The sequence below is a fragment of the Thunnus albacares genome, chromosome 20, assembly GCF_914725855.1.
Source record: "Thunnus albacares chromosome 20, fThuAlb1.1, whole genome shotgun sequence".
In the NCBI taxonomy this organism is placed as follows: Eukaryota; Metazoa; Chordata; class Actinopteri; order Scombriformes; family Scombridae; genus Thunnus; species Thunnus albacares.
The window spans coordinates 11,445,252-11,460,178 of record NC_058125.1 but is presented as its reverse complement, the minus strand read 5'-3'; the positions used below and the strand labels follow the sequence as shown (position 1 = coordinate 11,460,178).

General features: G+C 40.8%; 3 protein-coding genes across 9 annotated transcripts; 2 read left to right on the top strand and 1 right to left on the bottom strand.

The window, feature by feature from the left end:
- The first annotated feature begins 95 nt into the window (after nt 1-95).
- Nucleotides 96-5,978, top strand: spsb3b (splA/ryanodine receptor domain and SOCS box containing 3b). The gene is made up of 7 exons (XM_044337101.1): nt 96-231; nt 2,332-2,467; nt 3,132-3,312; nt 3,987-4,174; nt 4,378-4,480; nt 4,574-4,699; nt 4,801-5,978. Exons 1-7 carry the CDS (start codon nt 191-193, stop codon nt 5,325-5,327), a joined length of 1,302 nt encoding a protein of 433 aa, XP_044193036.1. The 5' UTR covers nt 96-190; the 3' UTR covers nt 5,328-5,978.
- A 58-nt stretch (nt 5,979-6,036) lies between these two features.
- LOC122971612 (probable crossover junction endonuclease EME2) lies at nt 6,037-9,792 on the bottom strand. 7 transcript variants are annotated; one of them, XM_044338341.1, is made up of 9 exons: nt 9,438-9,577; nt 9,118-9,351; nt 8,255-8,376; nt 7,970-8,077; nt 7,702-7,826; nt 7,495-7,573; nt 7,092-7,207; nt 6,666-6,900; nt 6,037-6,481 (listed from the first exon to the last, which is right to left on the bottom strand). In XM_044338341.1, the coding sequence occupies exons 1-9, from the start codon at nt 9,487-9,489 to the stop codon at nt 6,326-6,328; spliced, it is 1,227 nt and encodes a 408-aa protein (XP_044194276.1). In that variant the 5' UTR covers nt 9,490-9,577; the 3' UTR covers nt 6,037-6,325. The 7 variants fall into 7 exon arrangements, with proteins under 7 accessions (XP_044194276.1, XP_044194272.1, XP_044194274.1 ...); XM_044338337.1 differs by having other exon boundaries at nt 6,039-6,481; nt 9,118-9,792; XM_044338339.1 differs by having other exon boundaries at nt 6,039-6,481; nt 7,970-8,062; nt 9,118-9,791.
- An 843-nt stretch (nt 9,793-10,635) lies between these two features.
- On the top strand, nt 10,636-14,676 carry mfsd1l (major facilitator superfamily domain containing 1-like). The gene is made up of 13 exons (XM_044338336.1): nt 10,636-10,837; nt 11,449-11,549; nt 11,677-11,783; nt 11,890-11,945; nt 12,036-12,179; nt 12,295-12,453; nt 12,635-12,750; nt 12,862-12,962; nt 13,150-13,261; nt 13,351-13,488; nt 13,830-13,969; nt 14,057-14,168; nt 14,302-14,676. Exons 1-13 carry the CDS (start codon nt 10,816-10,818, stop codon nt 14,440-14,442), a joined length of 1,449 nt encoding a protein of 482 aa, XP_044194271.1. The 5' UTR covers nt 10,636-10,815; the 3' UTR covers nt 14,443-14,676.
- The last annotated feature ends 251 nt before the right edge of the window (nt 14,677-14,927 follow it).

Genomic DNA, 14,927 nt, shown 5'->3' with positions numbered 1-14,927 from the left:
ATCCCATACATTGTTACCCTGCTGGTAGCTAAGTAAATTAGCAGAAACTCCTCCTCTACATAGGTCTTATCCAATAAGCACAAGTTGAGGGCGTGGAGAAGTAATGTTTACTTCTAGCTTCCTGTGAAGTGGGACAGAGTGCAAACTGCACCTGTCACATAGTCGGATATAGAGGCACACTGGCACTCAAATGAGCCACTGCAAGACCGTGTATAAGAAGACGACTGGAAGGTAAGAGCATAACTGCTTGTAAATAGTTCCTGTTGTATTTCTCAATACAGAGAAATCTGGGCAATACATCAGCTGTAGTGAAACATTTGCTTAACATACATACAGTATTTGCTGAGATTTAAACATTCAGCTGATGCTGATATCTGGAATGACTAACAGTGAGAGCTATAGATAGTTTTACTGCACTTACTTGTGTAGTATAAACAGGTTTTCTGAAGTGGATCACCAAGAAAATAGAGCATGAGATTCTGGTGTATATGAATAGAAACTCTGGGTTTGACATTGACCTTGATTTGATTCTCAGTATTTGAATACCTGAAACAAACATCAATCATCTAGCTGTCACAGTCCTATTGCAATTGTATTCATACCACAACCATGGGAACATTGGCTGACAGAGGTAGAAGATGCATTTGCAGTATTTAGGGTAAGGCCCAATTAAAGTGAGACTGGCTCCAGACTAACTAATCTAAATTATTGGCAATTATCTCCTGCACCTGCTTACAAAGCACTCACCAGCTGCTGCATTTCAGAGGTGGCATTAACTGAGACATGCTATCAGGTTAAGGTAAAGTGTTGAAGAAATAAAGACTCTGCTTGAGCTTACACATTTCTTTTTTTTTTACTTCTACAAGTTTAAACCTGGTTAATTGTTAACAGGGACACTCTTCAGAAAAACAAAACACTGCAATCCAAGCAATCGATTACAATGATTACTGACTGTGAAAGTAGTAAACACCTCAACACAGATAATATTTCTTTTTTTAAAAAAAGCAAACATAATACTTAGTTGTGCTTTGAATGAATAAATCTGGATCTACCTGTTGTTCAAGTCAAAAAGCCTAAAGGGACGGTTACCAGAAATATCCAGCCAAGAATACATCAGCGTGTTATTACATACTGTAAGAATACAAAGCAGATGGAGGTCAAAGTTCAAAAAAATGTTCTTGTCATTGGAACTGCATCAATTTCATTGACTGTTAAGTCTTTTAAAGGCAGTCTTGATAGTGCACATGCAGTTTTCAGTGTTGATTCTTTTATACTGTAATTTATACTTAAATCTCTTTAAAGGTTTCTTGAAGTGGTAGCTAAGGTCATACAGAAATAAAATTAAACCCATACTTGTGTTGGAGGGTGCCACAGTCAATATTAGGACAGCTGTAAATGAGTAATGTAAACATAAAGATGTCACATATCTGAGATTTTTTGATTGGTACACACTGTAGTCACTAGGTCAAGTGACTTTATCTGTGTCTATCTGCTGATGAAGCCAGCAGAACTCTTGCCACAGTGGCAAGGCAGAGGGTTGGGTTGAAAGGTTAAACACATGCATGGAAACACCTCCTGCTGCCAACTGTGGGATATGGGACAGATAGAAATAGGCAAGCAAGCACACAAAGGGTACTCCCACTGACAGTAGAAGCTGATAAGGAAAGATAAAAGTTAGTAAACACATTTTTAACAGAATAACGCAGCTATCTTTAGTTTAAGTTTCCTGTTAATATATTTTCCAAGACCTAATTTCTTTCATCCAACGAGTTTGTGAGAGATTTGAGAAACGTGGTGACAATGTGAGATAGCTCACATGTTTCCTAAGCGGCCTCACAGTAAGTTGGAAATACAAGGAAATTAATTTTAAAAAAGATTGCACCCTAAAATCTACAGCGAAATAAGACTCATTTCATTCAGAAATGAAATAAAAAAACTTAGGTTGACTCATAAATACGATTGTAACACATTGTTTGTTTTGCTCTCAAAATTGTTTTTTGAGATATTTGATTAATTTGTTTCAGACCTCATTTTGAAGTTTAACTCATATATTCAGCTAAATCAGTTTGCTGCTAATTCCCAGAAAGCGCTCTTCAATCTGACAAAGGAGGTCATTTCTGTCTCCTCCTTGAATACAGTGTGCTAGATTTGGAAAATGTGTAATCAGATATGTATGTGTCAGAAATAAGTTTGACCTCCGAAAACAAATCAAAGAATTATTCGACTGTGAACCAGGAGTTCAACACAGACCTTACTTGACATAAATAAAAGGTACATGGCCTACTGTAGGCATGCCAGCTGGTCATTAGGTGTTGGGTTTGCTGTCCACAGAGCTGCCATGCTGAGAAGGGGCAGGAACGGCCGGGCTCGGCATTTGGCCTGGAGTGAAACACGGCAAGAGACAGATGCCATGGCAGTGATCCAGATATCGGACAGGGAAGAATGGGAAAGCCAGACAACAACACAGGTGAGATTTGGGTTTGTGGGGGTAAAGCAAAAGAAGAAATGTGTTATATTTGAAAAGGGAACACAAGAAGTGTGGAGTAGAAGAGTGGATGTTCTGCTAAATGAAATCCAGCCTTGTTGTCATCAGAGCAGGTGAGGCAATCAAAGCAAAGAACAACCACATATGAAAGATCACATTTATACCTGAGCACCAGTAGTTTTCCACTGGGACTGTCCCTTGTCTGAAATGGCCACGTGTAAGACATGTCTCAGGTCTCCAAAGGCAAGGAAAGGAGGCCTAGTATTTTTGGAAGGAGTCTAAATTTACTTACTGTCACACATGACCTCTCTCACCAATAGGAGCCATGAACAGCTTTTAGGGAAAAGGCAGTCTCCTTGAGTATTTCAAACATGTCATATGGGTGATGATACTCTCATTTGGTTCTTTGGATTGCAGCGTGCAACATTGTGATTTTACTGTTCAGGCTTGGCAACCTGTTGCTCATTCTAGCCTCTAAAAAAACATCACAGCTGTCATCAGAGGAACTGAGAAAACGTTAAATACAATCCTCAGGCTCTCCCTCTACTGGATCTAATTCTTTTCCCTGCTTCCAAGCCAACATCCCTGGACCATGGCCACATTTATAGACTTACAAGATGCTGTTTGTGCCGATTGTGTCAACCAGATCAGTGACTTGGAGTCTGAGGTGGATTACCTGGCGAGTTCCCAGACTGTCGGTGAGGTGGTTGTGTTGTCCAGCACTGTTCCAGTGACAGGGGAGTCTTTCTGCCAGTGTGACCGACAGGAGGAGCTCAGCTTGGGCTTCAGTGTCGTCAGTGACTGCCTCTGTGGGGAGGAGGACCAGGGTGAGGAGAAGCTGATGAATACAGTAGGACACAATATGAACACAGTAGGGTACACTATATTGGCACTACTGTAGTATTGAAGCCTGGCATGATTATATACAGTAAATACAGTATTTTGAAAGAATATCACACACACTATAATAGGCAAAAGCTAATAATAGCTTTTGTTAGTGTATAACCATAACCCTAACCCTAACCCTAACCGGAATGTCCCTGTTCACATTCAGTGAATCAGATCACAGAAATTAACACATAAAACACACTGAAGAATAGTTTTAGATTTTTATACTTAACTATTTGCATGCAAAGACATAACTTATTTGTCACTTCAAATTTAAACGGATTTCTTTACCCAGAGTAAATTAAATGTCTTTTTCAATATTAGTTTCAAAGATATGGCAAAAAGAAATTTAATTTCTAATCTAAACTAATGAAAATTTTATGAACTAGTCCAAGTTAGTTCTTTGTCTGTGTGTAATTTTGATGACACTGTTAACGAGGCTTGTTGCCATGGTGGACCAAAAACATATTTCACCTACAGTTGTCATGTTCTAATTGAAGTATGGTGAAGATATCCTTGTAACAAACAAACAGGATAAAAAATGTGACCTCTTTGACACAGATAATTACAACTAATCAAGTCTGAGTCAAGTTCCTGTTCGGTGTGTTCTCAGGTTTTGACTGGGTATGGGATGAGCACGGCAAGTCCTCTGGAGCTTTCCTCAGCTGCGACAACAGGAAGGTCACCTTTCACTCGGACTACAGCTGCGGCACAGCTGCCATCCGCGGCACCAAGGAGCTTGCAGAGGGCCAACACTTCTGGGAAGTCAAGATGACCTCTCCTGTCTATGGAACTGACATGGTGGGTAGCAGTCGCTTGAATAATGTTGAAGCTACTATATACCAGCAGTGGCCTTAAAACACATCTGAAAGTGTCTCACCGTCTGTTAGTAATGACGGATGTTGAGAAGTACTGTAAATTATCATCCATTGATCTTCACCTCTACAGTATTGTGCTCTTTTGATGTTTCTTTTTACCTGTTTTCCACTATTTCGTTTGTGTAGATGGTGGGGATTGGAACTTCAGAGGTGAACCTGGAGAAGTTCAAGTATAGCTTTGGCAGCCTGCTGGGCCACGATGAAGACAGTTGGGGGCTCTCCTACACAGGTTGGAGGGTCAGAATACAGGGTTCAAAATAGGTCTGATAATTGGTAATTCATGATAAGAAAAACCTTGTTTCTTATGTATATCTTTTTAAAGGTCTCCTCCAGAACAAAGGGGACAAAGTGAAGTTTTCCACTCGGTTTGGTCAAGGTTCCATCATAGGAATGCACCTGGACACCTGGCATGGTACTCTGACCTTCTATAAGAATCGGCACTGCATAGGTGCGTGTTTCTCTGTACTTCAAGCAGGTCTTACATCACATAAAACAACATTTTAGTTATGAGGCTGTGTTTTTATCATGTTGCCTGTTTGGCTTCAACAGGTGTTGCTGCCACTAGGCTGCAGAACAAGAAGTTCTACCCCATGGTGTGCTCCACAGCAGCCAAGAGCAGTATGAAGGTGATCCGTGCCTGCTATACACCCACCTCCCTGCAGTACCTTTGCTGTGCCCAGCTCCGCCAAATGTTGCCCTGCTACTCAGACATACTCAGTGTCCTGGAGCTGCCCCCAGGCCTACGCACCCTCCTCCACTCACAGCTAGGCTGGGTTTTCACCCTCAGCAGCAGTCCTGAAGCCCCAGAGCAGCAGAGTGACTTGCCTGAAGATTTCCAGGAGGAGATGAGCCTGTCTTCGAGCCCCAGCCCCATCCCGAGCCCCGTATCTACCCTGAGTGCCTGCGCCTCCCCGAGCCCCTGCTCCAGTCCGTTGCCTGACACATGCCCCTGTCAAATGTCACCTCAAACTCAACCCTGTACTTGCCACTTCCCTCCAACCCCTCCCAGCAGTGACTACGACAGCTGCAGCTCTGAGCCAGAAGATTACCAGTGCAAAAGATGCCGCTGGACATGACTGTGTAGACAAATCGAATCAGTACGTGTTTGACACACAGCTATTCTACCATTGCCATCAATATCTCCTGTTGGAAATTATGGAGAAAAGCACAATCTCATCTTTTAGCCAATATTTCTTAATCAATGTTTTGAGTGGATTGTTGCTCCTCTTTTTTATCTAGCATTTTGTCAAAGAACAAGGAGAGGGGAGTGATTATGTAGAGAGTGAGACTCTTAATGCAGTTGAGATATTCATTCTCGTTTTAGCCAATGTCTATCATGGGTCTAAGAGCCATATATATTGCTCTCTTTTTTTGTTATTAAAATTTGCCACTGTAAAATATGTCACTGTCTTTGGGAGACCTAGTGACTCTGACCAAAAAACAAACAAAAACAAAACAAAAAAAACACACACAGTGGAAATATTGTGAAAGTGTACAGTTGTTGTTCTCAGGGAGAGACTCCACAGGAGGGGAAGGAGTTGCTTTTTGATACTGTGGAAATGGCTTTTTGTAAATGTGTTTTATAATCCACATTTGGCTTGAATGATATAACGGTTGTGTTCTTGCTTACCACAGGATTTACTACTCATCTGTGTTTTTTCTATTTACAGTTTGTTTATGAACTTTCTTACTCAGGCAATTCTATAAAATAAAACAAAATGAAAAGATCTGTTGCAGCTCATTTTTATATTAACAAAAAATATACAGTTAATGGAGATCCATTTAACAATAAACATACATATTATACATATTAACAGATCATTATATTAAAATAATGAACATCATATACTATTAATATATTCTATTCTTTGAATCCAACAAATTTCAGATGAGTATTAACAGTGCTTTCGTGGAAGGTGAACATGATATCTAAGGCATATTTTTAGCTTGTAAACATCAACATTAACATATTAGCAGCCAAGTGATGATTCATTCATCACTTCATCATTCATCAATCATTAGAAACCAGATTCATCCTCATTGACATTCATTGATCTCCTTCTCAAGTGTCAAATTAGTCCAGGACCAGCTGGGGGTTCTGGGCTGTCAAGCAGCGGTAAACTCTGGCTGATATTTCCGGTCCAATACGTCTCTCTTTACCTCCGCTCTTCACTAAGAGACCAGCCAGCAGCCCCTTTCTGTCCTCCTCTGACCCCAAGCTCTGGTACGCCTAGAAAACAACATAGGAAATCATAGTTTTTTTTAAAAATGCAGGTACCCTCAGGACATAAATAATAACCTGTGTATAACACTTTGTTAATACTGTATTGTATCATATATGCAAAAGACATTTTTAGATCATGATTTTTAGATATTTCACCTGCAAAAAAGTGGGAAAAAAATGGGGATCACACCTGCACCAGCTCTACAGGATCATACTGAAGTGCGCTCAGGCGTACCTGCAGCAACAGCTGAGGAGACGGGTAGGCTGCAGTCACAGTGGAGGCCACAGCAGGACTGACTCTGTTCAGCTGTTGGATCTGCATGCTCCAGACCTGGTTCAGCCCCGAGCCGTCCCTCTCTACACGAACTCCGCTGGCCCACGAACCGTCCACACAAAAGGGCAGCTCCGTCCGCTCTGTCAGCAGTCTGCAAGGACATAAAAAGACGCTTTATCACTGAGGAAAAAGAATACTAATTTGGGTATCATCGCATTTCCACAACTACCTGATTTTTAGTTAGTGAGCAAATGTGAAGGCGTGAAGGAATAATTGAGTGTAAATGCTTAGAGGGAAAGTTTCTTTTCTTGTTTATGTGCAACAACTGGAGTCAATGCATACTTGAAAGGGCGTTTTGACAAGGCCTTGGTGATAGCACACACATGGTTAGTGACCTCCTCCCAGCCATCCAGGAAGACCAGGGAGACATTTTTGCAGAGCTGCAGGTACACAAGAACCTTTGGGAAAATAGAGACAGTAGCAAAAAACAAAATATCAAGTCTAAGAATGATTATCTTTTAAAATTTGATTTCAATAGATACAACTTGAGGCTCAGTTCATGTACCATGAGGAACATTTAGATGCCTACAGAACTTTAAGAGACTTTAACTATAAAATGTGTCCTGAGGATACAGATGCATTGGTAGCCATTAACTGTCTGAGTGGCAACACAAAAAAGAACATGTATTAACAGTTCATTCTCTCTGTAAAGCCTCCATAGGAAAGAGATACAAAGTAAACTGACCTCTTCGATGTCCAGATTATTCATTCCCAGTTTGGATTGTACTCTATAATCTAGTAGATGCACACCACAAGCACCGGTCCTGTTGGTCATTAAACCAATGAGTCAGTCAGAATGTTTACTTGTTGGATCCCATCAGAGATTCTTTAATTTAGTAAATAAGGAATATCTCTCCATCTATAGGCCACAATGACTGATAGATACACTAACCTGTAATCTGGCTGACAGTCTGTCACTAAGAGAGTGACCACCTTCTTGGCATCACGGTTGAGGCACTCCAAAAGAGGATGGAGGAAAGAATCCACCCCTGTCTCCTCCCCTTCACTGTCTAGCATCTGTAGTGGCAACAAGACACAGTCTGGATGAGGACATGAAGTGCAGCATAAGTGCTATTAAACACATGCAAAGAGGCAGCCGACCTGAATCCTGACAACAAATCCTTCAATGTTAATTCTGCATAACTGACAAGGCTGCTTACTTTCTTCACAGAGATCACCATGTCCAAGAAGTCAGTCAGACTGAGCACCAGCAACACCTGCTCCTCCTCCGCTGTTCCCCTGCTGTCATCTCCCTGCTGGAGACAAAACTGTAATGATCACATTGAAGAAATTGGAAAAATTAAGAATATGTGAGTAGAAATCTAGAAAGAATGTAAATGTAACATAACCAAAATGGTCAATCAACTCAAATATTCAAGAATAGAGATCCAAGTGGATGTGTAGCATTGTGGAGAGGTTGGTTGTGAGAAGTGTGAGGTGCTGACCTGAGGTAAATCCCTGGTCCAGGTGATGCTGCGAGGGAGCTGCTGGCTCTCAATGCTGAACCTCCACTCAAAGGTAGCCAGGGTGTCCAACAAGAAATCTGAGCCCTCCTGTTGCAAAAGAGCTGGAGAAAAGCACACATTGGCTTGTAGATAGACAAATTTATGCACATGCATCACTACTGCATCATCCTTGTTGGACAGATGATGCCTTCAAGTGGTCTTTGTTGGCTTAGACTTTGGAGTATGTAGAATCTAAATACAAAGTGTTATGCACATGTGCTTTTTGTTCAGGAGAACAAAATGAACACAGGTAAGCAATTCAGTTACCTGGTGGGTTTTTTCCCCACTCAAACAGAGTGGGGAAAAACTTTGTGCCTCAAGTATTTAACTGATTTTATTAGTTATTAGCCTAGTTATTATTATTAGAGTTATTAGCCAAAAGAAGCTGTGTGTATTTAGATAGACTTGTTAGGATCTCCGAATTTTGTTTTTGTTACATCATTGGTACCAATTTTTAAAAACTAAGCAAAATAATATTCACAAATGTCATCCAAAACTAGTTGACTAAAAGCGAACCTATTATTAAGCAAAATCAACTATATTCTATTAGGATAACAACACAAAAACCTGATAATGACAAGTTTCCCCCCCCCCCCCCCCCCCCAATGTACACAGAAAAACCTGACTTTCTTCACAACTGTGTATTTTTTGTTGTTGATAAGAACTGATATGGCACCACATACACAATATGCTAATATTTTGCGATGTGTATTTTCTACTATCAACTTCTTATAGACGATCCCTTTGTAGTCAACAACGCTGCACATTTCCCACAGCTGAGGGCAACATGGTGACCTGTATACCTGGATCTATGCAGACCGTGAGGCGCTTGAGACAGTTCTCCGGCCTCAGACTCTTGAGGTGCTCCGCAGCTTCTCTCCTCTTCTGCTGCTCTTGTCTCCTCTCCTCCTTCTCCTGGGCTCTGGCAGCTCTCTGCCTCTCTCTGGCCTCCTTCCTCTCCCTGGCTTTCTGTCTGTCCGCATCCATCTCCTCTTTGGAGCGGCGTTTTCTTGCAGGACTCGGTGTGCCGCATCCATCTGGCCGCGGAGGACACAAAGTAGACGATTGATTAGACTCGCTCTTCGTTTCTGACGGTTGGAGGTTTTTGTGTTTGCAGTCTGACCTTTTATCCTCTGTTGAGTCTGTGCTGACAGGTATTGTTTGACTGCTTTCATCCAGTTTTAAACCGGGTTTTGTCTCAGCGTCGCTGTCGTTCTCAGATTCTGATATTTCCCATGTCTTGGCTCTGCGTAACACAGACATTTCACCTGTTAAAACCTCCAAAACTGCCACAAGTCATGGTTTATAGAGCATATGCTGCTCTAAAAGATTCAGAGTGGAAGAGCAATGTTTGTATCAGAACGACGGTGCGTGCTGAGGGACAAATCATCAAAACGCGCTACATAAAATGGCCTTTTAAATAAGTCTATAGGCTAGGTTAAGATTTTGCCTCATGTTAGAAGCACATTTTAAGACTGTAATAGGCTAGTATTTTTTTTTATAATGAAAACGTGAATGTGTAAATATTAAGGTAACCAGTGCAGTTGTTTTTATCAGAGTGAGGCTTGGTATTTATATAAAGTCAATGCTTGGTACGTTACTATACAGTTTTTATACCCAATAATATTTTTATTTCTCACTTACATTGAGTGACTTGTACTGTAACTGAACACAAATTGATTCCCCTTGTCAACTGTAATTTATTGAAAAATGTTACTCATTACCTAATTAGTGATAGAAAACATACCCACGAGATGCTATAATATATTTGAAAATAAGAACTCCAAAGATTTATCATAAATTTCATGATTTTATTGAGAAGTTCAACAATGTGTTGATTTATTGAAAGAACAATTATGTTTACATTTCTATATTACTTCACTTTTCTCTCTCTCTCCTTCTCTTTTTTTATTTTTTAGTAAAGTTAAAACTACCTGCAACTAAATGCAACAAAAAAGTTACTAATTTAACTTGGCATTCTTTAATTTACTTTACTTCTTGTCTGTGGTGTTTTCTAAATAATATAAATCTTGGTTATATATTTTTGTCAATAAAGTTTCCTGGAAAAAAAGTCAGGGTGCCTGCAGTGCTTATTTAGAAGCTATCCGCTGCGTCCTCACCGAAATTGTGTTTCCTAGGACGGCGAGGTCATGACCCGCCCTACTCTGCCTCTGATTGGCTTACCCTGATATTCTTATCCTAATCCTAACCAATCTCACTCCTCATGCCTAAACCTAACCAACCCAACCAACGAAGGCAACGAGTACTAGCCAATCAGAGGCAGAGTAGGGCGGCTCATGACCTCGCCGTCCTAGGAAAAAAATGGTGTCCTCACACACAAACAAGTCTATCCATGTAGTTTGAAGAGCTGCGGTCTACACACATCAGCAGTAGTCGTTGTGGACCTTAACGTACGGCGTTAACTCAGCCTGTCCATGTAAACAACACCAAAGGATGACAATTGGACGTTTTCTCTCATAGCTATCGTTCTTTTCCTCAATATGGCACAGCCGGCGGAGAAAGGTACGTCCGACAATAGTTTATTTTCCTCTAAAAATACTTCTGTCACAGATTTAGCATATAGCCAGATAACCAGACCTCTGACTCGTATACACTTCCCTGTAAAAGTGGGCCATTAAATAGCCAACTCAGCATTTTATGCTTAAAGTTAAAGGAGCTCATGTGACTAAATGGGAAGTTGTTAAAACCTTGAGTTTAGCAATACTGGTTTGCCATCTCCATGAACGATGTCAAGACGAAGTTTTCCATTAAACCGAGTAATGAAATGCACAAAACCACAGCTGGGCAACATCAGCTGACAGATTCTCCTTCACTCAAAAAATGTGTTTCTCTTAATGTTACTTAATGTTAATGTTATCACTTGAATGTTTGGCCTTTAATTTACATGAATTAAATTAATTTTAAGTTGTCATAACTAGATTATTAGACTTTTTTTTTTGAAAACCCATATCTGACACAGGTTAAAGCAAAATATAAACTAACATGTTGGCATATTCATTATCTCTTCTAGTCCATGTTTAGACAGACTTTCATACTGAAGTTTGTTGCTGATGAAGTTGTATGGTCAAGAAATACCAGTGATCCCATTCTTAATTTTTTATTTTTTGTTACAGCTTACTATCGCTTTGTGGTGCTGTTCTTCAACTGCCTGTTGACATTTGGCTCCTATTTCTGCTTTGACATCCCCAGTGTTTTGCAGGATCAGTTCCAAGGGGTAAGCAAGCGATAATCACCTTTAAATTGTGTCCCAGCAGTTGTTTGGTATCAAAACTCCAAAGTCTGTCAAAGTTTGTAACTGGTTAGATAATCACTTATCCCATTGGCTTCCTGTCATCTGACAGAACCTAACATGCAATGCAACAGTGATCAATGGGACAGTGGACTGTGTGGTGGGACTGGGGATGACCCCTCAACAGTACAATCTACTCTATGCTATCTATGCATGGACGTAAGTACGCGCATGTTCACTAGCTCCATACACTTTGCTTTCAGGTAAACATACATATGGCTTTTCAAAGAAGAGCTTCAGTTGTGTTTCTCTCTCTTATCAACAGGAATGCAGTAGTGGTGATCCTAGCTGGTTTCCTGATTGACAAATTAGGAAACCGCTGTAAGTCTTTGTAAATCCTATCTGCAAATCTGTTTAAACAAGCAGCAGCAAACTCATGATGAACTGATTTCTGTTTCTTCCTCTCTACAGTCGGGGTGTTTCTGTTCTCCTTCTTGTGTGTTTTGGGCTCGTCCCTGTTTGCACTGGGTTCCCACTTCAGAGGAACTCCCTATCTACTGCCGATAATGCTCACAGGCCGACTGCTATTTGGATCAGGCAATGGATCTCTGACCAGTAAGGCCACCTTACAAAACAATACAATACAATACATCAAAACTGATATATGTACTCTTTGCCATCTTATTTCTGAGTTATATTCCTAAGCTGCTCTCTTCCACTTCCTCATTAGTTGTTCAGAACCGCATCACAGCCTTCTGGTTCAAAGGGAAGGAGCTGGCCTTGGCCTTTGGTCTGACTTTGGCTTTCTCCCGTCTGGGGTCAGTCCTCAACTTCTTCCTCACTCAGAAATTTGAAGAACAATATGGCATGCAGTGGACACTCTGGGGCGGTAAGTAAAGACTGAAGATACAAAGAAGATACCAAACTGTGTTTGCCTATTAAAAGAAGAGTCCTTAGGAATGAGAAATCTCAAGTTTATTGGCATGACTGAATAATAACAAAAGACTATATTAAAAAGGTTTCTAGAGTAAAGCAAGTAAGAATATTTTTCACTTTACTTTGTTTTCTAGGTGCACTATTGTGTGTGCTGGGCTTTGTATCCGCCATCATCGTCAGCACCCTGGACAAAGTAGGAATGAGACAGCTGGGTCTTGACGGTGCCATCCAAGAGGAGTCTCGCAAAGTGGTACGAACAGTATTTCTTACATGTTTCCAACATCATCATAATGTGCAAGGATGCTACAGATACAGTATCTGAACTCTTTTTTTGTTGTTGTTGTTGTTGTTGTATGTATAGAGAATTCAGGATGTGAAGCTCCTATCGCTAAGATACTGGCTGCTGGTTCTCACTATCATGTTCTTCTATAATGGCATCTTCCCCTTCATCGCAGACGCCAGGTAATCAACACAGAACACGTACTGTACATATAACAGTACAGAATGTTATTCTGGGGCAAACTGACGGCATTTAGACCCTTTGTAACAGTTGCCAATGACACCCAATTAAATATCTTTTGCTTCTGTTTACATCATAAAAAACACTCATTCATTTTTAACATACATACACTGTGTTTTTCATGTCCAGTAAGTTCATTCAGGATAAGTACAATGGCTACAGTCAGAAGGAGGCAGCCTATATCGCCGGGGCGGTTTATGACAGTTCACTAGTCCTCTCAGCCAGCGTCGGCATTCTCATAGTAAGTACTGCACCCCAAACTCTTCAAACGTCTGATCTCATGAGGATGAAGTTATTGTAACATGATACAATCTCTTGTGTGTTTTTCAGGATTATGTGGGTCTGCGGGGGGTTTTTGCAGTGGCCTGCGCTGTCCTCACACTGCCTGTGTTTGGTCTCCTGGCCTTCACTTTCGTCCCTCCTCTGGTGTCCACCATTTGGCTGGGAGTCACCTACTCCTTTGCTGCTGTGAGTTTGGCTCTAACACATTATTTTTTAATTTATTTATATGTGTTTTAACCAACAGAATAATTTCTGCACAGCTGACATTGTGGGAAGGAATTCTTTACTGTAAACTGCAGTGATCAATGTCTTCTTAGAAAATGGAAACATAACTTTTGGGTTTAAGATTAAATTTTAAAACAGAAGGAGGTCTGATCCTTTTTAAATGAAAATAGGCAAAAAAACAAAAGTGATGAGGATTAATTATATTGTGTGTTGTTTCTGTGAATGGTGTAAAAAAAGATATCAAAAAAGGGAGATCTACCTTTAGTTTTGTCAGCATGTGTCTTGTCTTCGTTGGATTGCAGGCAAGCATGTGGCCGTCTATTCCCCTTGTGGTACCTCAGGCGACTCTGGGAACAGCCATGGGTCTGGCTACCTCCATACAGATGGTTGGGATTGGGCTGTCCAATCTGGTTGTTGGGCAGATTTTGGGCACCAAGTCTAGGTAGGAAATCCATCAGATCAGGATCTTACTGCAGTGCACTGATAGTCCATGATCTTGACTTACCTGTTTTCTCCATTTCCTGGCCAGTGAAACAAAGATTCCATTGTGGCGTTGGCAGAGGATGATGATCTTCATGTTGGCCAACACCATCAGCTGTATCATCACATCAGTGCTGCTCAACGTTGTCGACTACAGACAGGTCAGACATCTCTATGGGATGACTCATAAATACTCACTGTATAGTATTCTATATGTGTGCTGTTTGTGACTTTTGTCAGCTCACTTTAGCATCACATACGCTGTTTAGTAATTATTTGTTGTTGATTTTACAGGGCGGGATCCTGAACAATACGACTAAAAAATCAGAGCAGGCAGAGAGAGACTCGGACAGAGAGCCGCTCAACCAGGGAGAGGAAGAGCAAAATGAGGATGAGGATGATGGCACAGTCCGATCTCGTTCAATCAACTCATGAGTTTTTCATGTCAAAGGACCAACGTGCCAGTTTTAGGGAGATCTGTTGGCAGAAATGGAATATAATATTCATAAGTATGTTTTTATTAGTGTATAATCACCTGAAAATAAGAATCGTTATGTTTTCATTACCTTAGAGACCTTTATATGTACATAGAGAGTGGTCCTCTTCCACGGAGCCCGCCATGTTGCACTGTCATGTTTCTACAGTAGCTCAGAACAGACAAACCAAACAGCGGCCACCGTAGGTTCTCCTACATGCTTGGAAGTGGAGGGGTATTTAGTTGGTTGTAATCTGCAACCTACTGCTAGATGCCACTAAATCCTACACACTAGCCTGAACTTTCCTCAAGTTTGAATATTTCTTTCTCTCTCCCCCTTTTTATATATATTTTTATAGTTTTACAGTTTTCAGACAGGACTCAGTTTATTGTACTCTTCACTGAAACCACACTACGTTTCCATATTGTGTCTTTGGTTGCAGCA

Excerpts from the sequence above, each read along its gene's own strand:
- mfsd1l (XM_044338336.1), top strand. The coding sequence starts at position 10,816 with ATGGCACAGCCGGCGGAGAAAG. Across the intron at positions 13,262-13,350 it reads CCAGCGTCGGCATTCTCATA|GATTATGTGGGTCTGCGGGG; the intron begins GTAAGTACTGCA and ends TGTGTTTTTCAG. Across the intron at positions 13,970-14,056 it reads ATTTTGGGCACCAAGTCTAG|TGAAACAAAGATTCCATTGT; the intron begins GTAGGAAATCCA and ends TTTCCTGGCCAG.
- spsb3b (XM_044337101.1), top strand. The coding sequence starts at position 191 with ATGAGCCACTGCAAGACCGTGTATAAGAAGACGACTGGAAG. Across the intron at positions 4,481-4,573 it reads TTGGGGGCTCTCCTACACAG|GTCTCCTCCAGAACAAAGGG; the intron begins GTTGGAGGGTCA and ends ATCTTTTTAAAG. Across the intron at positions 4,700-4,800 it reads TAAGAATCGGCACTGCATAG|GTGTTGCTGCCACTAGGCTG; the intron begins GTGCGTGTTTCT and ends TGGCTTCAACAG.
- LOC122971612 (XM_044338337.1), bottom strand. The coding sequence starts at position 9,577 with ATGTCTGTGTTACGCAGAGCCAAGACATGGGAAATATCAGAATCTGAG. Across the intron at positions 7,574-7,701 it reads GACTGTCAGCCAGATTACAG|GACCGGTGCTTGTGGTGTGC; the intron begins GTTAGTGTATCT and ends AATGACCAACAG. Across the intron at positions 7,208-7,494 it reads ATAATCTGGACATCGAAGAG|GTTCTTGTGTACCTGCAGCT; the intron begins GTCAGTTTACTT and ends ATTTTCCCAAAG.